The 23,052-nt window shown below is 63.7% G+C and overlaps 4 protein-coding genes across 6 annotated transcripts; all 4 read left to right on the plus strand.

Moving 5' to 3' along the window:
* The first annotated feature begins 94 nt into the window (after positions 1–94).
* On the plus strand, positions 95–3,763 carry RSKR (ribosomal protein S6 kinase related). 2 transcript variants are annotated; one of them, XM_079325071.1, is made up of 12 exons: positions 97–308; positions 396–605; positions 1,222–1,305; positions 1,385–1,453; positions 1,620–1,689; positions 2,322–2,429; positions 2,573–2,613; positions 2,713–2,740; positions 2,845–2,934; positions 3,009–3,097; positions 3,167–3,277; positions 3,367–3,763. In XM_079325071.1, exons 1-12 carry the CDS (start codon positions 252–254, stop codon positions 3,586–3,588), a joined length of 1,179 nt encoding a protein of 392 aa, XP_079181197.1. In that variant the 5' UTR covers positions 97–251; the 3' UTR covers positions 3,589–3,763. The 2 variants fall into 2 exon arrangements, with proteins under 2 accessions (XP_079181196.1, XP_079181197.1); XM_079325070.1 differs by having other exon boundaries at positions 95–605.
* Positions 3,764–4,100: 337 nt separating this feature from the next.
* SPAG5 (sperm associated antigen 5) lies at positions 4,101–12,986 on the plus strand. Of its 2 annotated transcripts, XM_079324817.1 has the most exons (23): positions 4,102–4,289; positions 4,491–4,592; positions 4,791–6,919; positions 7,002–7,194; positions 7,713–7,787; positions 7,897–8,025; positions 8,312–8,431; positions 8,630–8,722; positions 8,870–9,004; positions 9,126–9,219; positions 9,302–9,395; positions 9,487–9,568; positions 10,001–10,134; positions 10,417–10,582; positions 10,732–10,906; positions 11,019–11,090; positions 11,235–11,358; positions 11,633–11,744; positions 11,947–12,027; positions 12,112–12,255; positions 12,389–12,463; positions 12,650–12,730; positions 12,812–12,986. In XM_079324817.1, exons 1-23 carry the CDS (start codon positions 4,266–4,268, stop codon positions 12,914–12,916), a joined length of 4,539 nt encoding a protein of 1,512 aa, XP_079180943.1. In that variant the 5' UTR covers positions 4,102–4,265; the 3' UTR covers positions 12,917–12,986. The 2 variants fall into 2 exon arrangements, with proteins under 2 accessions (XP_079180944.1, XP_079180943.1); XM_079324818.1 differs by lacking the exon at positions 7,713–7,787 and having other exon boundaries at positions 4,101–4,289.
* Positions 12,987–14,782: 1,796 nt separating this feature from the next.
* On the plus strand, positions 14,783–18,538 carry ALDOC (aldolase, fructose-bisphosphate C). Its single transcript, XM_079324835.1, has 9 exons — positions 14,783–14,911; positions 15,840–15,962; positions 16,047–16,258; positions 16,351–16,405; positions 16,494–16,654; positions 17,069–17,152; positions 17,235–17,409; positions 17,489–17,688; positions 18,052–18,538. The coding sequence occupies exons 2-9, from the start codon at positions 15,851–15,853 to the stop codon at positions 18,145–18,147; spliced, it is 1,095 nt and encodes a 364-aa protein (XP_079180961.1). The 5' UTR covers positions 14,783–14,911; positions 15,840–15,850; the 3' UTR covers positions 18,148–18,538.
* Positions 18,539–18,965: 427 nt separating this feature from the next.
* Positions 18,966–22,904, plus strand: PIGS (phosphatidylinositol glycan anchor biosynthesis class S). The gene is made up of 12 exons (XM_079324827.1): positions 18,966–19,040; positions 19,141–19,280; positions 19,353–19,464; positions 19,894–19,983; positions 20,120–20,211; positions 20,321–20,519; positions 20,795–20,937; positions 21,028–21,142; positions 21,309–21,454; positions 21,568–21,668; positions 22,002–22,212; positions 22,311–22,904. The coding sequence occupies exons 1-12, from the start codon at positions 19,004–19,006 to the stop codon at positions 22,584–22,586; spliced, it is 1,662 nt and encodes a 553-aa protein (XP_079180953.1). The 5' UTR covers positions 18,966–19,003; the 3' UTR covers positions 22,587–22,904.
* The last annotated feature ends 148 nt before the right edge of the window (positions 22,905–23,052 follow it).

Genomic DNA, 23,052 nt, shown 5'->3' on the forward strand with positions numbered 1-23,052 from the left:
GGATCAGTAGGATCAGTAGGGGGTGGGGGTGGCATCAGTCACGGCTGGCTGAGCAACCCCCAAGTGTGTAGTGGGGGTCCCGGATGGGAGGGGATCGGTCACGGGTGGGTGTCGCGGCGCGAGGGGCAGCCCCGCCGCCGAGCCCCGGGGCGGGGGGTGGTCGCGGCGGGCGGGGCGGGGCGGGGCGGCGGGGTTATGTAAGGCGGCGATTACCGGGGACCGGGCCCGGGGCGCGGCTGGGCGGCGTCGCGATGGGAGCGACGAGCAGCGGCCCCGGCCCGGCCCCGGCTCCGGTGCGGCCCCCTCAGGTGCGTGCGGCGGCATCAGCCCCGGGGATCCCCCCGGGCACCTCCCGCCCCGGGGTCCCCTCGCTGACGCTGTCCCCGGTTCCGCAGGGCCGCGCCGTGGGGTCGTGGGTGCGGGCACTGTTGAGCCGAGCAGGGTCGGTGCCGGTATCGGTACCGGTGCCGGTACCTGGGCTCGCCTTGGCCCCGCGGGGCCCCGCCGAGGAGCCGCCGCTGCCCGGGTGGCCGCTGCCGCAGCTCGTCTCGTTGTTCCTGCCGGAGTTCCCCGTCCGCCCCTCCGCCCGCCAGCAGCAGCTCAAGGTGCCGTCCCGGAGCCCCCACCCTCCGAACGGGGTCCCGGTGCATCCGAACGGGGTCCCCGATCGTCTTCCCCCGTGCATCCCGCCCCTCGCACCCTGTACTGTGTCCCTGCTCGTCCTACCGGGGCTCCTGCACGTCTCTACCGGGGTTCCCCAGCGCCCTGAGCATCCTCCCGCTCCGTCCGTGCATCCCATGCCGCCATCCCGGCATCGCCGACTGCCTTACCGAGCTCTCCTCACACGCTCTGCCGGGTCCCTGCGCATCCTACCGGCGTCCACCGAGTCCCCTTCTATCCCCGCCGTGTGCCCGTGTCGGATTTCGGTGTGTTCTACCGGGGTTTCTCTGCACCCCATCGGAAGCATGGCATCCCACCGAGGTCCCGCGTGTACTCCTGTGCATTTTGTCAAAATCCACCGCTGCTGCGTTGGGGTCCCCGTGTCCCAGTCCCCCGTGTCCCTACACCATGCTGGGTCCCTGTTGTGTCCTCCAGGTCCCGATGTGTCCCCAGTGTCTGCTTTGGACGCTCTGTGCCCCTCACATTACCCCCTGCAGGACCCCCAGCCTAATCACCCCAAACTCATCTCCACGGCGTGCTCAGCCCCTGTTCCTCCCTCAGATCCTGGGCTTCGTGGCCAAAGGCTCCTTCGGGACCATCCTCAAAGTGCTGGACTGTGGGCGGGAGAAGGTCTGCGCCGTGAAGGTGGGTGCTGGCCCCTGGGGCCCATGGGTGACCCCCACCTGCCCCTGTGCCCCCCCGTGACAGTGCCTCGCCCCCCAAGGTTGTGCCCAAAGTGGAGGTGCTGCGCCGTGACACCCTCAAGCAGTGCAAAGAAGAAGTCAGCATCCAGGTGAGGGGGGACCCAGGAGGGACCCCAGCCCCTGAAGGGGTTTAGGGTGGCCATCAGGAGGCTGTGAGAGCTGCGGATGGGAGATGGCAGAAGCGGGGTCCCCAACCCCCTCGTGGCCCCCCTACCCCGGGGGCCGCTCACTCTGTGTGCGCTTTTGTGTCCCCAGAGACAGGTCAGGCACCCGTTCGTCCACGGGCTGGGGGACAGCTGGCAGGGCCAGCGCCACCTCTTCATCAGTGAGTGACCATCTGCCCGCGGGCTCGCCCCGGCCCCCCCTGCCCGCGCACGTGTCCCCGCCGCGCGCACACGTGTCCCCGCACACGCGCGCGCTCCCCCCGCGCCGCCCGCGGCGATTCCCGCGCTCCGGCTGCGGCTCCCGGCTCCCGCCCCGGGCCGGGGATGGGGACAGCATGGGGACAAGCCACAGCGGGGCAGGAGCCGGTGTGCGGGTGAACAAAGCACCCCAGCGCTGGCGCCTGCCTGGCGCTGCTGGCTGTCACCTCAGCCCCTGCAGTTTGTGCGCTCCCCGTGTCTGTGTGACCCCCAAAGGACCAAGTCACTTTGGCTCCTCATGTGGTCCCGAGTGCTTGTGTACTTCCCAGTGCCCACAGGGCTCTGGTGCTGATGTCACTCACATGTACCCACGCCACTTTACTCATGTCTATGTCACCTCAGTACGTAACCTGCTGTCCCTATTAGTGCTTGTGCCACCTTGGTGCAGTGTGGGCCAGGTGCTTGTGCCACCTTGTTGCCTTTACAACCTCAGCGCTTCCCCTACTTTGGTGCATGGCCCCAGTGACCCCTCTGCACCCCCGTGCCACCCCAGTGTCCCTCGTGCTAACCCAGGGCATGTCACCTGTCCCGGCAGTGTGCACCTACTGCAGCACCGGGGACCTGCACGCGCTGTGGCGCACGGCCGGCTGCCTGGCTGAGGCCACCGTCCGCCTGTTCGCCGCAGAACTGGTGCTGGTGCTGGGTGAGTCACCCTCCATGCTGGGGACAGCCACCACTGTCCCCACCAGTGGAGACCCGCAGGCAGGGTCAGTCACCCCCAGGGGTGGCAGTGAGCACTATACTGGGAGGGGGCACATGGCACTGATGGATCTGTCTTGTCCCCAGTGTACCTCCACGACCTGGGCATCATGCACAGAGATGTCAAGGTGGGTGGCAGTGGGGCTGGGGGCTGGAGGATGGGGTGGGGGGGGGGGTCTCTGAACCCCCAGCATGGAGAGGCCACCTCAGTGCCTGTCTCATTTCAGATGGAGAACATCCTCCTGGATGAGAGAGGTAAGAGCCTGGTGGCACAGCCTTGGGGACACCCCATCCTAGGGGACACCCTGTCAATGGGGACACCCTCTCTAAGGGTTCCTATGTGGTGTCTGGCTCCACAGGGCACCTCAAGCTCACCGACTTCGGCCTCTCCCGGTACCTGCAGTGGGGTGAGCGAGCCCACACAATCTGTGGCACCCTGCAGTACATGGGTAAGGGGGTCTGTGCTGGGGGGGTCTGTGCTGGGGGGCACAGACCCCCAGGTGCTCACCCACTCTCCCCACAGCCCCAGAGGTGCTGAGTGGGGGGCCCTACAGCCACGCAGCCGACTGGTGGTCCTTGGGAGTCCTGCTCTTCGCCCTGGCCAGTGGGAAGGTAAGCACCACTGGGTGGGGGGACAGGGACACCTCAGGGAGACCCTGAACTCCCTCTGTGCTCCCCCAGTTCCCTGTGGCTCCAGCGGAGGACCATGTAGCCATGCTGGAACGTGTCAAACAGAGCAGCTACGAGAGCCCACCTGAGTTCAGCCCCGAGCTGGCCCGGCTGCTCGCCGAGGTAACCTTGCTGCCTGGATTTTGGGGTCCTCACTGGCCCTGGGCTGGATGCTGGGATTTGCCTTCTCACTGTCTTCTCCCTGTCTGTAGCTGCTGTGCCACAACCCCTTGTACCGTCTACGCTTCCTCCACCACTTCCAGGGCCACCCCTTCTTCCGCGGGGTGGCCTTCGACGCTGACCTGCTGCAGAAGGACCCGGTGGTGGTGGCAGTGGCCCCGCGATCCCCCGAGCAGCCCCCACCCGACGCCGCCACTTTCGCCGATTTTGACTGCGACCTCGCCGCCCCCCCAGACCGGCCCTGGCCTGGCTGAGCTACCACGGCTGGGACCCTCGGCATCGCTCAGGGACATCCCCCCACCCCGGCAGCAGGTCGGACCCTGCTGGGCCGGGTCCCCCAAGGGTTACCTGGGTAACCCCCAGTCTCATCCCCGGGTACCTCAACTTTGTACCTCTCCCCGCGGGAGCAATAAACCCGAGAGCCGCGGGAACTGCTGCGGGTGCTGCCCTGACCGGTGGCGGGGGAAGCGGGACCACCGTGGCGGGGGAGCGGGGCTGGACCCCGTCCCTCGGGGCGAGGGTGGGGCAGGGCTGGGGGGCTGCGTGTGGGGTGGTTTCCCAGAGGCAAGCGATGCAGGAGGAGCAGGGTCCGCTGCCCATCCTTCTGTCCGTCCGTCCGTCCGTCCGTCCGTTCCCCCGGCGCTGCGCAAAGCGGTGGGGGCGTGGCCCACGGATATGGCCACGCCCATTTCCCCCCGCCCACCGGGGGCGCGGCTCCGCCCCAACGATCGCCCCGCGGGGTGACGCGCGCGCGGCGCAGCCAATCAGAGCCGCGCGTGTTTTTCAAACCGGCGGCGCGGGAGGCGGCGGGACCGAACCGGGAACCGGCACCGACACCGGCCCGAACCTAAACCCAACCCGGCGGGACCAGAACCAGCCGTAGTCGAGACCGAGATCAACGCTAGGAGCGGGGCCGGGAGCATTCCGGGCCATGCAGCGCACCAAGACTCCCGCCGTGAGTGCGGGCCGGAGCTGGGGTTCGGTTTGCGTGCTCCGGTGGGGCGGCGGGCCCAGCCCCGGGGGGGGTCCCCGAGGGAACGGCGGGTCCGGTGCGGTCCGCAGCGCTCCCGGTATCTGTGTGTGTGTCTCTGCGTGTGCGTGTGTGTGTGGTGGGGGAAGCTGCCGGTGCTCAGCCGGTGATCCCGGGTCCCCCCAGGCGCAGAAGCGGCCCCGGCGAGCCCCGCTGCAGGAGCTGAAGCTGCAGTCGGGCGCCGACCGGACCAGCCTGACCCCCCTGCTCCGCCGGCTGCGGCTCAAGGTCAGTGTGCGGGGGATACCCGGGGCGGGTAACGGGGAGGGCTGCGGTGTACCGGAACCGGGAATGCCGGGGGAGTAGATGGTGCTGGCGCAATGAGAGGATTTCCTGGATTAAAGAAACGGGAACACAGGAAAATGGGGTGCAGGCGGGAAGGGCAGGGCTGCCCTGACCCACGTTTCCCCCTAAAATATCCTGTAGGACCATGACTGCGCCACCCCAGCGTCCTGCGCCCGGGGGCCCCGCAACAGCGTCACCGCGGTGCCTTGCAGCCCAGGACCCCCCCGAAGTGCTACCCTGGGCACCCCCAGCACCCCCATGACTTCCACCCGGGGACTCAGGACTCCCGTTCGTAAGCCTGATGACTCTGAGTCCCCCAGCAATGCCACCCTTATTCCTGGTGCCTTGGAGACCTCCAGCAGCACCAGCCCAGAGGCCTCTGCCAGTTCTATCCCAGTGTCCAGCACACCAGAGCTCCCTGCCAACACTGTGCCAGCCCCCCTGTGCAGTCCAGTCCCGGGGCCCAGCACCCCAGAGCCCTCCAGCAGCACCATGCCAACCTCTGTGTGCAGCTCCATCCTGGTGCCCAGCACCTCAGAGCCTCCCAGCACCACCATGCCAGCCTCTGTGTGCAGCTCCATTCCAGTGCCCAGCACCCCAGAACCAGCCAGCAGCACTATGCCAACCTCTGTGTGCAGCTCCATCCCAGTGCCCAGCACCTTGGAGGCCTCCAGCAGCACCATTCCAGTTGCCCTGTGCAGCTCCATTCCAGAGCCCAGCACCCCAGAACCAGCCAGCAGCACTATGCCAACCTCTGTGTGCAGCTCCGTTCCAGTGCCCAGTACCCCAGAACCAGCCAGCAGCACTATGCCAACCTCTGTGTGCAGCTCCATTCCAGTGCCCAGTACCCCAGAACCAGCCAGCAGCACTATGCCAACCTCTGTGTGCAGTTCCATCCCAGTGCCCAGCACCCCAGAGGCTTCCAGCAGCACCATTCCAGTTCCCCTGTGCAGCTCCATCCTGGTGCCCAGGATCCCCGAGCCAGCCAGCAGCACCATGCCAGCCTCTGTGTGCAGCTCTATCCCAGTGCCCGACACCTTGGAGGCCTCCAGCAGCACCATTCCAGTTGCCCTGTGCAGCTCCATCCCAGTGCCCAGGACCCCCGAGCCAGCCAGCAGCACCGTGCCAGTCTCCCTGTGCAGCTCCATCCCAGTGCCCAGCATCCCAGAGGCCTCCAGCAGCACCATTCCAGTTCCCCTGCGCAGCTCCATCCCAGTGCCCAGCATCCCAGAGGCCTCCAGCAGCACCATTCCAGTTCCCCTGCGCAGCTCCATCCCAGTGTCCAGCACCCCAGAGCCCTCCATCAGCACCGTGCCAGTCTCCCTGTGCAGCTCTATCCCAGTGGTTGGCACCTTGGAGTCCCCTGGCAGCACTATGAGCAGCCTTGTCCTGGGGCCATGCACCCTGGAATCCCCTGGCAGCCCCACCCCAGGGCTCCTCAACATTATTAGCTCAGTGTCTTGCAACCCAAATTCTCCAGGCAGCTCTGCTCTACCCCCCTGCAGCTCTGGGTCCCCTGGCAATGCCAGCATAGCCTCCTGCACCCCAGGGCCCCCTGGCACCAGCTCCACTCCGCAGAAAGTTCCTTTCCACGGGTGGCGAGCAGCACCTCCAGACTTTTCCTGCAGCCTTCTGGCCTCTGAGCCTCCATCTGCAAATGGGAGTGCTGATCCTCTCAGTTGCCAAGGCACCCCTGAGGGACCCGAATTCCCCGCCCCTGTCCCTACAGAACAGAGCCCACCTGGCCTCCCTCCCACTGAGGCAAGTGGGTTGGAGCCTGCAGGATCAGAAGCCACTCTCACCCCTGTCACCTCACCTGAATCAACCCTGGGTGCTGTGTCCTGGATGTTGCCACTGGTGTGGCTGGAGAAGACCCTCAACAGCTCATTCCTGGTGGAATCCCTGCGGCACAGCCTGCCCCTCCGCAAGCTGCAGCAGGACGCCAGCAGTGCTGTCACCCCCGTGCTCACTGTGGCCACTGGCACCAGCATAACCCCTGTGTCCACCATGGCCACTGGCACCAGCATGACCCCTGTGCCCACTGCAGTCGCTGGCACCAGCACAACACCAGTGCCCACCACAGCCTTTGGGACCAGCATGACCCCAGTGCCCACCATGGCCACAGGCACCAGCATGACCCCTGTGCTCTCCATGGCCACTGGCACCTTCATGACACCTCGGGACGTGTGGGAGAGGAGCATGAACACATCCAGGGGAAGCGTGCCCTGTGCCAAGGACAGTGCTGCAGAAACAGACTCCTTGCTCTGGCAGTAAGTATGAGGACATGCCCCCTGCATGGGGCTGTGGCTCCTGTGGGTTATCCTTGCCCTAAGCCCCTCTCTTTGTCCCCAGCTGTCCCCGGGAGCAGCTGAAGACGCTGCCGAGGGCAGAGCTGGAGGGGAGGCTGGAGAGCACCCTCATCATCATCGAAGCGCTCTCGCTGCAGCTGCGAGACTGGCAGGAGAGCCAGCGGCTGCGGCCGGGCGTGGGGCCGGCCAAGCAGAGGGATGCGCTCACACAGACCGACACCATCCACTCTGAAGGGGTAAGAGTCCTCTCTGAGGTGACACCACCATGTCCCCTGCAGTCTTGGTGCCGTGACAGTGTCCTTGTGCCCCTGGCAAGACGGTGACCCCGTCTGGGTTGGTGGAGTGGAAGTAAAGCGCGGCTGCTGCATCACAGCATCACGCGCCCGGTGCTGCATTATCCCGCCCGGATCAGCCCGCTGAGTCTGCTGGATTTGAACTCTCGTGGGGTGAAATGCCCCTGGTGCACGTGGAGGGAGGAGGGGAGGTGTCATGGCTGACCAGCTCTCGCTGGCCCCAGGGTGGAGCATTCTTCATTCTGGTAGATGCCTTTGGGAAGAGGAAATCTACTGGCAGCTCCACCTCTAACTATGAAGGAAACCGCAGGCTGTGCAGTGGGATCTGCAGCTGGAACTGGGTGCCCAGTGGCTGTCACTGACAATGAGTGTGCCAGACCTCAGCCACGCAAGGCACCTATGTGTGCCCAGTGCTGCCTGTGCCTGCTGCTGTAGCATCAGTGTCCTTGTCCCTTCCCCAGAGCACCTGGAGCAGCCAGAGCCTCCTGTTCTGGGGCCAGGTGGATGCTGCTTCTCAGAACTTGCAGGATGAGCAGGTGAGCTCCTGCACATTCCTCTGCTTTCCCTTTCCCCTGGGTTTTGGGAGACCTGTTGGCAAACACAGCAGCTGTTCCCGGTGTCTCATGGTGCTGTCACCCCCTACAGCAGGAGCAGGAGAGAACCCTGGTGTCCCAGGCTGTGCTTGAGAGTGCTCCCAGCAAGGTGCAGAGCTGCCTGGAAGAGCAGGATGCCATCAGGGAGCCAGTGGATGAAGCCCTACGGGCCAAGGATCAGGTAAGGGGGCAGCTGTTGTGGGATTGAAGCAGTCTCAGCTGTCCTCATGCCTTTGGTGGGGAATCTCTACCCATCTCTGGGGATAAAGATCTCGCTGGCATCCCAGGGGAAAAAAATCCCAATGTGAAAAGCAAGAAGTGCTGTGTGATGGAGCTCTCTGGATGGGTTTTTTGGCATGTTCTGTGTCCTCCTGGAAGCAGAAGTCCTAGACTGAGGCAGGGATGGCTCCTGGGAGTTTCCTCTTGTGTGACAGCGTGGCTGGAGCAGCATCCTCTCCCCCCTGCAGAAATATCTCTTCCTGGAGGCTTTCTTTGCCCATGCCAGTGCTGAGATCAGTGCCCGTGACCAGAGCCTGGCCTCCCAGCAAGAGCTGAGCACACTGCTGGCCCATGCCACCAACCTTCAGGTACTGAGTGTGGTGCTACCCCACACTGCATCAGGGGCATCACCACACCCTGGGCTTGGGTGCACCAGAGGTGTCCTGGTGCTGCTGCTGGAAAGCTGCTGTAAATTTGTCCTCGGGGCTGGTACTTGCCTCCCTTCATGGCCATTAAATATGTTTTTTCCACCACGGCAGTGCTGACTCATCCCTCCTACCCTACAGGCATCCCTGTCTGCCAAGGCACAGTCTTTCTGGCGGTTCTTGGCTGTCACCTTTGAAAATCTGGAGAAGGAAAGGAGAGCCCTGGATGAGGAGGTGAGGGGTGGCCTGTGGGGGCTCAGCCCCTTGCTGCCCTGCCAGTGCTCTGTGCCCTGAGTGCCATGACCTGTCCCAGGTCACACAGCAGGACAGTGCCATGGCAGTGCCATGCTGAGCTCTGCCTGCTGCTGTCTCCCTCCCCAGCGGGAGCAGATGAGAGCCCTGGTGTTGCAGTCCCGTGCCCTGTTGGAGCGTGTGCCCGGCAAGCTGCGGAGCTGCCTGGAGGAGCTGGCTGCCACACGGCAACGAGCAGAGGAAGCTCTGCAAGCCAAAGAGGAGGTACAGGGGTGCCTCTTCTCAGTGCAATGAAGGGTCTGAGGCACAGGGTGATTTGGGGCGCCCATTGGTGTGAGAACACCCCATAGGGAAGAGCCTGCCAGAGCAAGCACTGTCTCCACAGGTATCCTGCCAGCTGGAAAAGACCTTGGTGACCCTGCAGGACACAGAGGCTCAGCTGCAGCAGCTGACAGTGGCCAACTCACGCCTGGGCAAAGGTAGGGCTGGGCAACATGGGTGTTGGAGCTGCCCCATCCCCACTGCCCTTGTCCCCCCGGCTGATAACTCTGTCCCTTGCAGACCTGAGCTCTGTGACAATAAAGCTGGCCAGCACGGAGCAGGAGCGGGATGCGCTGCAGCAGGAGAACGAGAAGCAGTGGGAGGAGATGGCCCAGTGAGTTTGAGCCCTGATGTCCTGAGCCCCACCCCACCTCTGGCCCCCAAAACACAGCACCCACTGATCCCATCCTATCCCACCCCCTCAGTCTGGCACAGGGGAGGAACTCCCTGCAGCAGGAGTGCAAGCAGCTGTGTCAGGAGCTGCGGGAGGCCACCGAGTGCCGGGAGGTAGGAGCTGCCTGACCTTGCCCGCGCCGTCACGCGCTGCTGGCCCCCATCACGGCCTCTCCGGGAAGGCTGGCAGATGGCCAGCAGTGGGATTAGCCCTCCTACGGAGGGGGGATGAGCTTGCGAGGGCGGTTGACATCCCGCACGTAGCGCAGCTTTTCATCCTGCCCGGCAGGGATTCCCAGGGAGGGGGCTGGGCAGCTCTTGGAGATAATTTTCTTGGAGATAATTTTCCCCTGCAGGCATGGAGCTGTCCCTCAGCCTGTCTTATGTCCCCAGTAAACTGGTTTGTAGGGTTTGGGCTGCTGGGATAAAGCTGCCCCATTAGAAACAGCACCCTGAGGCGTGGGAGGGTCTGTGCTGGAGGTGCTGATGAGCACCCTCTGGTCTCTGCTTGGCTGCTCACAGCTGTGACCCCCCACCCTCTTACAGTTCCTGGATCAGGAGAACCAAATGTGCCGCACGCAGCTGCAGGAGGTGGAGGCCAGACTGAACTCCACGCTGGCCACACTGCAGGAGCGCGTCCTGCAGCACGAGGAGCTGATGGAGACCCACCAACGCCTGTGGTACTGCCCCACTCACCAGCTCCACTCCAACCCCTCTAGTTTTGGAAAAATCAAACCCTTCCTGGGACATTTTTACCATGGTCACTGCTGTTCCAGCCAAGTGGGGTGGTGCAGGGGGGTGGGAGAAGTTGTGGGGAAGGCCAGCAGATCCCACCTTGAAGCAAGCTGCCTAAATCTGTGGGATTTGCACCATAGCTGGCTCATGGTGAGAGGCAGGTATGTCCCCATCCCCCACTGAGGAAGGGAAATGCTGCTCCTGCTGAGGCTAATGCCATCCCACAGGGAAGAGCAGGCTGCCCTCAGCAAGGAGCTGGACAGCACCAAGGCCGAGCTCCTCAGCTTGCAGACAAAGAGGAACAAAGTTTATTGGTGCTCCACTGACATTATGGAGAGCAAGATGCGGTTGCAGGAGCTCGCTGACTGCCTCAAGGCTGCTCTGGAAGAGCAGGTAGGAGCCCTGTGCTGGGGACAAGGATGACAGGATGGCCTGGGGCGGTCACACACCTGTGGCTCTTCCTGCCATGGCTTTGAGACCCTGTGCTTGCTGGGGCAGTCACAAGCTGCACTCTGGTGCTGTACCCTCCTTCCCCTCTGAAGGATGATCGTGATGCTCCATCGAGAAGCAAAGCCTGGACCCCAGGCCCCCGGACCCCGGGCTGGCAGACCCCCCGCCGTGCCTGGACCCCGGCATTCCGCACCCCGGTGTGCCGCACCCCGCGCCACGCCAGCAGCTCCTTCGTGGGCAGCGTCCTGAAAGCTGCAGCAGGGAAAGGTGAGCTGGCACCCCCTCTCTGGGTTTTGGGGAGTCCCAGCATGGGGATTGCTCCCTCCCATGCTGGGGGACGTGCAGGGCTGGGCACAGCCACTACCCTCTCCTCTTGCAGATGCCAATGAAACCACCATCAGTGGGAGTACAGTTGCCAAGGACAAACTTGGGTCTGTGCCAAAGCCAACAGGTATTGGGGCTGTCACCCTGTCTGGGACCCTGCCCTGAAGCTGTAGGGCTGCTGTGCAGAGGGATGAGCAGACATGCCTTCCTTTGTGTACCCTGGGGCTGATGTTCCTGCTATGTTGCTCACAAGGCTCTTTCCTGCCTGCAGATCCTGAGGACACTCTGCTGGAGAGCGTGAAGGAGCTGAGAGCTGTGGTCTCCAACCTTGCCATGCTGAGCACCCGCATCCAGGAACTGGAGCAGAGCGAGTTCAGGGCCCTGCAGACAGAGATGTGAGTTCAGCATGGGCTCATGTCAAGGGCTGGGCAGGTTATCACTGTCCTGAGCATGGCCTTTCCTGCAGGCAGCCTGCCTGGGTCTGCCTCTTGCCCCAGCCCTGGATTAGACCTCTACTGTCATGGCTAGATGGCCTTTTTCCAGCTGGCTGGGCTGGACTAGGTGTCTTCTCTCACCATGGGGCCAGGGGCATGCCCAGGAGGGGGCTTGGTACCTGGTGCTGTGCTTGGCTGGGACCCCCACCCACTCCCTACCACTGTCCTCTCCCAGCTCTGACCTGCAGCTGCGCCTGGAGACACTGGCAGCTGAGAGCCAGGAGAAGGTGGATACCCAGGCTGCCACCATTGCCAAGCTGAACAAGGTGCTGAGGACCAAGCTCGAGGTGAGGCAGAAGTGGGCCAGCGCTCACCCCAGGGCAGAGCCGAACTGGGACGGGCGCTGATCTAGGACATGGAGAAATCTGGTGATGCCCCATGGGTGCTCCTGGCTTGTCTGACCTCCTCAAACTTGAGAAAGTCTGCTCCGGGGTGCTGGGGGTGGCCAGGGCTGGGCACTGTCTGACCCCACTTCTTCCTCCCTGTCAGAATGAGAAGGAGCTGCAGGATGCGGTGAAGCAGCAGGAAGAGAAGATGTTGCAATTCATCGACAAGAGTGGGGAAGTCACGGTGTGTGATGGGGGCATGGGTGGGCAGCAACCCGGGGGGCTGCCAGCCACAGAACCCCTCTCAGCAGCCCTTTTTTCCCTGTAGAGACTGAAGGCAGAAGTCTTCCACCTGAAGTGCTTGCTCCAGCGTGCAGAGACAGAGGCCAAAGTGCTGTGGGAGGAGATGAGGGACAAGGAGCACCAGGTGGACACTGCCCACATCCAGGAGCGGGTCATGCTGCGGCAGGAGGTGCGGCCGGGGAGCTGCAGGGCTCAGGGCTCCTCATGTCACCTGCCATGGGCAAGGAGACCTCTTCAGACCTTCCTCCTCACACCAGAGCATTCCCCCACAGGGATCTCAGCAGGGCTTGCTCTTTTTGCAGGTGGATAAACTGACGCTGATGCTTGTGGAAAAAGAAAATGAGAATATACGGCTCACTAACAAGTACCTGGAGCAGGTATGGGGAGCCTCAAGACGCTGCTCTGGCTCCAGTTGTAGAATCAGAATGGTTTGGGTTGGAAGAGACCGTTAAGGTCACCTAGTTCAAACACTCTTGACATGGGCAGGAGTCTCATCTCCCTTCTGGTCTGGTCCCTGCCCAAGTTTGGAGCAGAGTCCTGACAGGCATCTTCTACCACCACAGATCCGAGGGCTGGAGGTGAAACTCCATCGTACCCAGAAAGTGCTGAGGACCCATGAAGAGATGCAAGAGAACATAAAAGAGGTGAGATTTACAGTTCATTGCCCACCCTTGGTGTGACTGCAACACCACCAACCCAATCACTATTGCTGCTGCTGTCCCCAGGTCCTGTCGACTGTCCCTGCGGTCCTGGGCTGCCAGGAGCTCCAGAGCCTGCTGTGCAACCTGGGCCTGAAGCCAGCCAGCAAGGAAGCTGCTGAGCCGCTATAGCCTGTAGCCTGAAACCTTTCCTGTTGTTAATGTTGTAATTATTTATTGAATAAAGTTGTGTTGGCTTTTACCCCGCCTGCTGCGTGCATTCAGGAAGCTCCTGGTGCTATGGGTGGGGACAACTTGTCCAGCCTGTGCCGGTTGCTCCTGTTCTGTCACGGGGCTGCGGGCACAGCTCCCTGCCACCCCAGGGCCTCTCCTTCTTGGCGGGGGACATGTCCCCCTCTCTCTGCCAGTGCTTGCTCTCAATCAGGGACTGAGTTCCCCAGGCTCCCACCCTGAGGCCCCGGCAGCAGCCAGAGGGCCCGGGCTGAGCCAGCTTCCCTCCCCTGCTCCCCGCTCCTCCTCCTGCCCTAGATTCCCTCTGTGCCCTGCTCTGCAGGGGCTCGTTGGATCCTGCACCCCATCCTGGGGCTGCAGGCACGAGCCTGTTGCGTGGGAATTGTTCCAGGGGCTGGATCCCTCACTTTATCACAGGGATGATTCCAGAGGCTGGATCCTGCACCCCTAGCACGGGGCTGTGGGCACACGCCTGTTGCACGGGGCTGTTTCCCCCTCCCAGCCTGGCTCCAGCACGCAGCATCCCATGGCTCAGCCAGCGCCGGGAGCTCTGCCAGCTCCTGCTCCCAACCCCCCTTGGTCCCTGCTGCTGCATGGAGAGGGGGCTCCCTTAGGGGCTCCCCGGCTCCCAGCACAGCTCCAACCTCACCTCCCTTCTTCCCTGCTGGGACAGCTCCTGCGGGATCCCCCTCCCGGTGTTCCTGACCCCAAGGATGCTCCCCACCGCCATGGGGACCACGCGGCACCTTCCCTCCCCTGCGATGGCCCAAAATAGCAGCACTCCAGCAAGTGCTCTGGTTTTTAATGGCCTCTTTCTCCTGCCCAAGGGGGGTGGAAATCACCTTCCCCTGCCCTCTGCCACAGCCCTGCACTCTGTGTGGGGCGGGTACTGTGACCGATTTATTTACCCGGGAATTGGAGGTGTTTGGGGCTGTGCCCGCATGTCCTGGGTGCGTGGGTGGCTCGTGGGGAAGCAGTGCTCTCTGCTCCCTGGCACAGCCTCCCTCCCTGCTCTGTGACCCCGCCGGGTCGGGTACAACCTCCGAGGTGCAAGGCAGGCAGTGGGGGGGCCCGGCTCTGGGATGTAGGAGATGTGCTCCTTTCCCTGGATTATGGCCACGCAGGGCGGCTGAGCCTCCTTTTACGGCGGGATTCAGCACAGCGGGGCCCTGGCAGCCGTCCCCGTGGGGCGAGTGGGGACACTGGTATTGTCCCTGTGCCGGCTGCGGGTGGTTTTTTAGGGGGGTTGGTCTCCTGTGGGTGTTCCCACCTTGTCCTGGAGGGTCTGGGACTTAGTTCTGCTGGCCCCTGGGCATAGAGGTGACCCACAGGGGATATCCTGCACAGTAACAGTGACCCTAGCCTGGGGGTGGCACAAGGGGGTCCCTCGCCCAGAGGTGATGAAGGGAAAGCCTCTTTTTGGATAATAGTGGCAATGGAGGGGGGGCAGAGCAGAGGTGTCAGAGGTCCCTGCCCATAACCAAGCAGGGATGGTGGGACAGAGGGGTCTCCAGCAGCAAATGGAGATGGCACAATGGAGTCCCTGAGCGGCAGGGGGAGGCCTTCCCATGACAAGGGGTGACTCAGCTGTGTCCCTGGGCGGTGGCAGGGGGGGCACAGAGGGGTCCCCATCACCAGCCAGGCGTTGCAAAGGGGTGATAGAGAGGGGTCCCCAGCTTGGGATTGTCACCTTAGGGTCGCCAGGAGCGGGGGGCTTGTAGCCGGCGAGGGGCCACGACCCCAGTGTATGGGGGGAGGGGGCTGTGGCCGGCGGGGGGCGCGGGCGGCGGCGGGGGCGGGCCGGGGCGGGGCGGGAGGCCGGTCCTGCCCGGTGCCGCCCCGCCGGTCACGTAGCTCTGCGGCACCGCAGCCACATTTACCGCGGGGCCGGAGCGCGCAGCCCGCAGTCCGTGCTCGTCGCCGCCGCCCTACACGGTACGGGGGAGCCGGGGGTCGGGGAGAGCCGAAGGGCCGGGGGGAGCTGCCAGGGGGGCAGCCGGAGTGTCCCGGCGGTGGGAGCCGGCAGCCCCGCCGAGCCTCCCGGGTGTCTCCGTGCGGCATCCCGGGGGTCGGTCCGCGCTGGGGGGCTCCAGGGCAGAGAGACCCCCGGGCATGGGGGTACTGGGGGTTTGGGGGCACCCAGGATACTCCTGCGCTGGCGGAGCTCGAGTTTGTACGGCGCTGGGTGGGGGATCGGGCGCCCTGGCTTCTGGGGGCATCACCGGCCCCGCGACGGCGCCAGCCCCGGGGTATCGCCATCCTTGGCGTTCCCCAAACTTTGGGTACTTCCATCCCCGGGTTGTGCCGCCCTGGGGCGGCTCCGCCGCTCATTCCCGGGCTATTTCCGTCCCCCCGGTCTCCCCATCCCCGTGTTATCGTCATCGCCCGCGTAACCTCCCCGCGGGGTATTCCCGACTTTGGAATATCTCCGTCTCCGGGGTATCCCAAAGCCCGGCTAACTCCAAACTCGGGTAGTGCCTCCCTGGGGTTTCTCCTTCGCTTTTTCCTGGAGTATTTCCGCTCCCCCCGGTACCCCCATCCCCGGGCTGTTTCCATTCCTCGGGGGGTATGCCCGTCCCCAGGGTATCCCCATGCCGGTCCCCTGGTGTCCTGCGCGGGTCCCCGCGGCGCTGCGCTCCCTCAAGATGGCTGGGCTGGGGGCGGGCTGGCAGGCAGGCACCAAAATGGCTGGGAGCTGCCCGGCATCCTCCACGATCCCTGCCACGAGGCTTATACAACGTGCCCTGACCGGTGGGGCCGGGCTGCCAGCCCCGTAGGGGTCCTCGCTGCCCGGGGAAGGGGCTACGTGTGGTTTCGGGGTGTCGCCCCGGTGGTGCGTGACTCAGTCCCCGTCCGCTCGCAGCCACCGCCACCATGACGCACCAACACCCCGCGCTGACGGCCGAGCAGAAGAAGGAGCTGTCGGACATCGCGCTGCGGATCGTGGCCCCGGGGAAGGGCATCCTGGCAGCCGATGAGTCCGTAGGTCAGTTTGGAAGGGGGAAATCTGTCCCTCCACCCCTTTTCCCCACGCCGGATGGAGGCTGATGGGGGTGCTGGGTGCCTGCAGGGAGCATGGCCAAGCGCCTCAACCAGATTGGAGTGGAAAACACGGAGGAAAACCGCCGGCTGTACCGCCAGATCCTCTTCAGCGCCGACAGCCGGGTGAAGAAATGCATCGGGGGCGTCATCTTCTTCCACGAGACCATGTACCAGAAGGCTGATGATGGCACCCCCTTCGTCCAGATGATCAAGGACAAGGGCATCGTTGTGGGCATCAAGGTCTGGGGCATGTCCTGCTGGGCTTGTGGGGTGCTGAGGGTGCTTGGAGGGTGCTGGTGAGGCTCAGCGCTTGCCTTCCTCTCATTCCACAGGTGGACAAGGGTGTTGTGCCTCTAGCCGGAACCGATGGCGAGACCACCACGCAGGGTAGGTGTAGCAGGGGCTGTGGGGTTTGGGGCTGCAGGGTTTGGGGCCATGGGGTTTGTGGCTGTGGGGCTGACACGCTGCCCCACAGGTCTGGATGGACTGTGGGAGCGCTGTGCCCAGTACAAGAAGGACGGGGCAGACTTTGCCAAGTGGCGCTGCGTGCTGAAGATCAGCGAGCACACTCCCTCTGCACTTGCCATCATGGAGAACGCCAACGTCCTGGCCCGCTACGCCAGCATCTGCCAGCAGGTACGTGTGTGCCTGCTGCCATCGCCCCACAGAGTGGGCAGTGACCACTGTGAGGCCCAGCACTGCACCTCTGCAGTGATGATGATCCCTGGGGATCATCCCCAGCAGCTGGACATAACCCCTGTGTTGGGTAACGCCTCACGTGGGTGGCATGGGCATCACCCATAGGGTCAGGCATCGATCCATGGGGCCAGGCATTCCTATATGCACTCACAAACATGGACATCACTCTATAGGGCTGAGAACTGACCCTCCCAGCTTGGGCATCCCCCCATCACCACCAAGGGGGGAATTGAGCCTCGGGGCTGGCTGAGCATCGCTCCACAGGTCTGGGCATTGTCCCACGTAGCAATGGGGCTGAGGGATGCCCAGGGACATCACTGTGATGGCCTCTGCCTGTTTGGCTGTTTGCAGAATGGCATCGTGCCCATCGTGGAGCCGGAGATCCTGCCTGATGGTGACCACGATCTCAAGAGGTGCCAGTATGTGACAGAGAAGGTGAGTGGTGGGGTGGCAGTAGGGCAGGTGCCGTGCTGTGCTGTGCCATGCCAGGAGACTCCACGCTGCCTGTCCTCCCCAGGTGCTGGCAGCTGTCTACAAGGCACTGAGTGACCATCACGTCTACCTGGAGGGGACCCTGCTGAAGCCCAACATGGTGACCCCTGGGCACTCCTGCCCCACCAAGTACAGCCCAGAGGAGATTGCCATGGCCACTGTCACCGCTCTGCGCCGCACCGTGCCCCCAGCCGTGCCAGGTACCCACCCTGGCATGTGCAGAGACTGGGGGAGCAATACCCTGTGTCCTCTCCTGTGCCATAACCCTGCTCTCCACAGGTGTCACCTTCCTGTCTGGCGGTCAGAGTGAGGAGGAGGCTTCCATCAACCTCAACGCCATCAACACGTGCCCGCTGGTGCGGCCATGGGCCCTGACCTTCTCCTACGGGCGGGCGCTGCAGGCGTCGGCACTCAGCGCCTGGCGCGGGCAGAGGGACAACGCCGAAGCTGCCACCGAGGAGTTTGTCAAGCGTGCAGAGGTGATGGGGGTGGAGTGCCAAGGGCTGGGCTGGTGGGGACACCAATGGATGTGTGCCCAAGGGAGGAAGGGTGGCTGAGGACCATATCCCACGGGTTGAGAGAAAACACCAAGGGCTGTGCCCTTAAGACAAGGGATGCCAAGGACCGTGGTCCCCATGGAAGGGACACAGTACTGTCTCTGTGGGGCGACAGCAAGAGCTGTGTTCCCATAGGGAAATGAGGGGTGCCAAGGGCCACATCCCTGGGCGCTGCTCCTCAGGTGTCCCCATGAGCAGGGGGACCCTGCAGGCTGTGTCCCCAGTGACTTGGGGGACCTTGAGTGACACCTCACTGTGACCACTGACCTTTTTTTTTCTCCGCAGGTGAACGGGCTGGCAGCGCTGGGCAAGTACGAGGGCAGCGGGGACGACTCGGGGGCCGCCGGGCAGTCCCTCTACGTGGCCAACCACGCATACTGAGCCCCGGCCGGGCAGCCCACCGGCCCCGGCCCCCGCCCCGGCCCCCTCCCCGCCACCGCTCACACCCCGCTTCCACCCCAGCCACCCAGGGGAGCCGCCACGCGGGGAGGGGAAGGGGGGAGCGCCCCGCGGGATGTCCGCAGATGGAAGGAGGGCTCCGGCTCAGCCGGGCCCTGGGGGGAGCCAGCCGGGGGCCCCTTTGGCCGGGGGGCTCCGTGAGGGGAGGAGGGCAGGCCGCGTGGGGGGCAGGAGGGGAGGCCTGGGGGTGCCCCTGCCCTGCCGTAGCTTTGCAGTCCTGGTCGCTGCCGCCCTTGGGGCGCCTGTGTCGTGTTCGCCGTGTGCACCCCGTGTACCAAATAGCCTAACAACGAATAAATGGTAGAGACAGCGCTGTGCCGCCTCTTTCCTCGCCGCCAGGCACCCGGGAGCTCTTCCCAACCTCCTCCCCCCCCATCTGGGCATCGCCGGCAGCGTGTTGTGCTTACTTATGCAATGAGCAGTGCTGGGTCTCAGCCCGCCCACACACATCGTGAGGCTCCGTGAGCTTGGCAGGGGGTGGCTGGGCTCCCCCTAAAGGCGACGGGGCGGGTGAGGAGCTCCTGTCTCCCGTCTCCGTGTCCCGGTCCCGGTACTCGGCGCTGCCCCGCTGCCCGCGGGCGTTGTCGCCACGTGTCCCTCCGCGGCACTCGTAGCCCGCCTCCTCACGGCCGATCCGCGCTCTGGTTGGTTCCGCTGCCCACCCGTGGGTTCCGCCGCGCGGCGCACGCCGCGCTCATTGGCTGCCTTAAGTATTACGAGCCCTGATTGGCTGGGCTGGCGCAGGGGGCGTCCCTCCCTCCCGGGCCAGGAAGTGAAGATGGCGGCGGCGGCTGCCTTGGCGGCGGATGAGGCAGGTACTGATGGGCTCGGATGTTCGGTGTTTGTTCGCTGCCTCCCGGCTCCTCGACCCCGGTCTCCGGGGAGCTGGGCCGGTGCTGAGCGCTGTCTCCGCAGAGCGGGCGCGGGGCCGGCGCGCTGCCCTGTCCTTCGCGACTATCGCCGTGGTGCTGGGGCTGCCGCTGTGGTGGAAAACGACCGAGACCTACCGCGCTGCGCTGCCCTACGCGGACATCGATGGGCTCGGCCAGCAGCCGGTGAGCGCCGGGCGGGCCCGTGAGAGCGGCTCTGCGGGCTCGGGAGCCCGGGCTGACGCTGCCCCTGTGCAGGTTCGGCTGGTGGTGCCCATGACCGTGGTGTTCGGCCCGGGGTCGGTGCCCAGGGACCTGTCGAGGCCGCTGCCCTTCAGGGACGTGCAGGAGATGGAGATTTCCGTGAACCGTGAGAGACCCCCTTGTCTGTCTCTGCCCCATCTGTTCCCGTGGGTAGCCTCGTCATTGCCCGGGGATCCCAACCTGCCCATGGCTTCACTCCAGCCCGGAGCTCCTGGGACCCCAGCCCCAGTCACCAGCATCATCCTGCCCTGAGCTGGCAGTGCAGGGAGCAGGACAATGAGGTCCCAGGGTGCTGCAGGGAAGGGACCAGCTCCATTGCCTGGGGATGGGAAGGGTGGGATGTGTCTGCCTAGTGTGGGGCTGTCTCACTACCAGTGCAGACCAGTGATGCTACATCCCATAGTGGTTCACGCCACTGGCACCCAAAGGACTTCGTGCCGTGTGTCTCTCTGGGGTTGTCCCTTGTTCCTGTGAGCACCAGGCTCCTGTGAGGGCCTGGGATCAGCAGATTCACTCAGGTTTTCTGCTGCTGCAGTGAGAACCAGCGTCACGTCCCGCTACGAGATGCGCTATCGCAGCACCACGGCTCAGGAGGAGGCAGCACTGTCTGCGGCGACTGCACGAGGTATTGGAGCAAGGAATTGCTGGGAAGCTCCTTTTCCTGAGGCTGGCTGAGCTGAGAACACACTTTGCTTTGTCTCAGAGTGAGACAGGGATTGGGGTGACATTCCCAACCCTGGCAGTGCTTCCATCTTCCCCAGAGGCTGATGCTGCTCTGCACCCGCTGCAGGACACCACCATGGGCTCTCTGACCATGTATGTGGTCCCTGAAACCTCCTCTCTCCTGCCTCAGGTAGGGAGCAGCACCCTGTGACGTGGCATTTGTCACGAGTGGCCATCACAGGTGGCACTGCGCTGTTCTCAGGGCTCTGCTCCCAGCCCTCACCCTGTCCCATCCCCAGGGCATCAATGTCTACGTGGGGAAGCAGCGCAGCGCCCTGGTGAGGGCTGTGGGGAGCCTGGCTGCCCTGCAGGCGCGGCTGCGGGAGGTGACACAGCTGATGTCCTTCACGGCCAGCTCCATTGCCGCCGCCCTGTCGGACCGCGTGCCCAGCGCACAGCTCGGCCCCGACGCACGGCGCAACCTGAAATCCAGCCTGGGTATGGCTGTGCCCTCCATCCCTGCTCCCTGGCCTCGGAAATGCCTTCTGCTCCTGGGGAGGATCCCATTCCTGCTCTGCCTGTAGCGTTCCTGGATGTCTTCTGGGCTAGCAGACCCCTTTGCCTGTAGCGGTTGTTGTGGGGTAGGGTGGTGCTGTGATTGCTCTGTTGGTGTCACCCCACCCTGGGGTGGGCTATGGAGGAGGGGACAGGCCCTGCTGCTCTTGGGAGCTCTGTCACAGCCTCGGTGGCTCACAGGCTGTGGGTCCTTGCAGGGTATGAGATCACCTTCAGCCTGCTGAACCCTGACCCCAAGTCCCACACCGTGGACTGGGACATTGAGGGGGCTGTGAATCGCTACGTGAAACCCGTCCTGGACAAACTGAGCCTGGTGGCCAACTTTTCTGTGGACTCACAGGTGAGGGCTGAGAGATAGTGGGGAAAGTCCAGCCCTGACCTCCCTGGGATGCACTTCTCTGCCAGCAGTGTGTCCCTTGTGTGCCTGCAGATCCTGTACTACGCTGTCCTAGGAGTGACACCACGCTATGACAAGGAGTCCTCCAGCTTCCTCCTGAGTGCTCACAGCCTCCCACACGTCATCAACCCCGTGGAGGCTCGACTGGGTGAGCACTGTGCTCGTGGCTCACTGGGATCTGTCTCATGGGACCCTGGCTCCCTTTCCCCCCAGCCCATGTGAGAGCTGCTGGGCTGGCTGGGAAGGAGGAGCTGGGCTGTGGGCTCTTGCTGTCCCTGCCAGCCACCAAGAGTTGTGACTCTGTCCTACTGCAGGCTCCAGCGCTGCCTCACTCTACCCAGTGCTGAACTTCCTGCTGTATGTGCCAGAGCGCTCCCACTCCCCTCTGTACATCCAGGACAAGGATGGAGCCCCAGTGAGCACCAACGCCTTCCACAGCCCTCGCTGGGGTGGCATCATGGTATGGGAGCCATGGGGGGTGCTGGCAGGGCTGGGACAAGGTGGTGGCTCCCAATTCCCAGCTGGTGACCTTGTTGGCCTTGAGGCCTCAGTTATGCTTCACTTCTTCTGTAGGTTTACAATGTTGAAGCCCCTGCTTCCCCCCAAGCCTCCCTCCCTCTGCATGTGGATGTGGACATGGCACGGGTGATGGAGGTTTTCCTGGCCCAGCTCCGGTGAGGATGTGCTCTTCCCTCCCCAGGCCTCTGTGGAAATCACTGGGGTCAGAACAGGCTTTACTCAAACAGCTTGTTCACTCCTCCCTCCCTGTGTTCTGGGAGGCTGAGGATGGCTCTTTGTGGCCTTCGAGGTGCTGGCTACTGGCCATCACTGCTCTGTGGCCAGGGATGCTGGCACATCTCCCATCTGCTCATGTAGGAGGCTTGGTTTATCATGCCAAACATCCAGGAGGCAATTAGGCAGGATTGGGACTAAACAGGGAAGAAGAGCAGAGAGTTCATGGCAATGCAGGTTGTGATGTAGACTGGGACCATCCCTTCTACTCCTAGGTTACTCTTTGGGCTGTCTCGGGAAGGGGTGCCCCCCGAGTTCCTGCTGGAAAGCCCAGGGAATGAGGGGCTGGCTGACTGGGAGCTGGACCACCTGCTCTGGGCCCACACTGTGGAGAACATTGCCACCGTGTCCACCACGCTGACCTCGCTGGCCCAGCTCCTGGACAAGATTGGGAACATTGTCATCAAGGATGATGTTGCCTCTGAGGTAGGGCTGGGGCACCCTGAGATGGGGAGCAGAGGGGGCTGAGTGTCCCTGTTGCCCTCCCAGGCCAGGGACTGACCCGTGGTGTTGTTCCCACACAGGTGTACCGGGCAGTGGCCTCAGTCCAGAGCGCTGTGACCAAGCTGTCCCTGGGCCACCTGCACGCAGCTTTCCAGGCCAGCAAGGAGGCTGTCACCTCCTCAGAGAGGGCCTTCTTTGACCCATCTCTCCTCCATCTCCTCTACTTCCCTGATGACCAGAAATTTGCCATCTACATCCCGCTGTTCCTGCCCATGGCTGTCCCAATTCTCCTTTCCCTGGCCAAGATTGTCCGGGAGACCAGGCTGCATAGGAAGGAGCCCACCAAGATGGACTGAGCAATGTGCCCTGGCTTGGGGCTGTCCCCACCTCGTGGGGTGGTGGTGTCACAGACTCATGGCCCAGAGAGGCACCCCAGGGCCAGGCCTGGCTGCTTGGCTTGTGTGTGCCAGGGCCAGGATGCAGGAGTGGGAAGAGAGGCTGCTTTGGGAGGTGGCAAGGGGTCTCAATTTGGGTGCTGAGCCCTCCTGCACCCACAGAGGCGAAGAGGGGAGGGAGGGTGCTGCCTTTGTGCACCCCCAGCCTGGTGCTGTATTCAGAAGAAGCTGCTGTGTAAATAAAGAACCCCCTGTTTATGGGGGGGGGGCTGATGTGGGGCTGTGTGAACCTCCTTTAGCCTTCTGTGTGGTGTTTATTGCCCTTCCCCTGGCCCACTCCATTGCTTTATGGCATCTGGCTCCTTTCTTATGAGTATTGAGCCAAAAATCCTTCGCAGGGGAGGGGGGAGAGTTCCTGGGGGGCAGT

This window comes from Erithacus rubecula, assembly GCF_903797595.1.
Source record: "Erithacus rubecula genome assembly, chromosome: 22".
Classification (NCBI taxonomy): Eukaryota; Metazoa; Chordata; class Aves; order Passeriformes; family Muscicapidae; genus Erithacus; species Erithacus rubecula.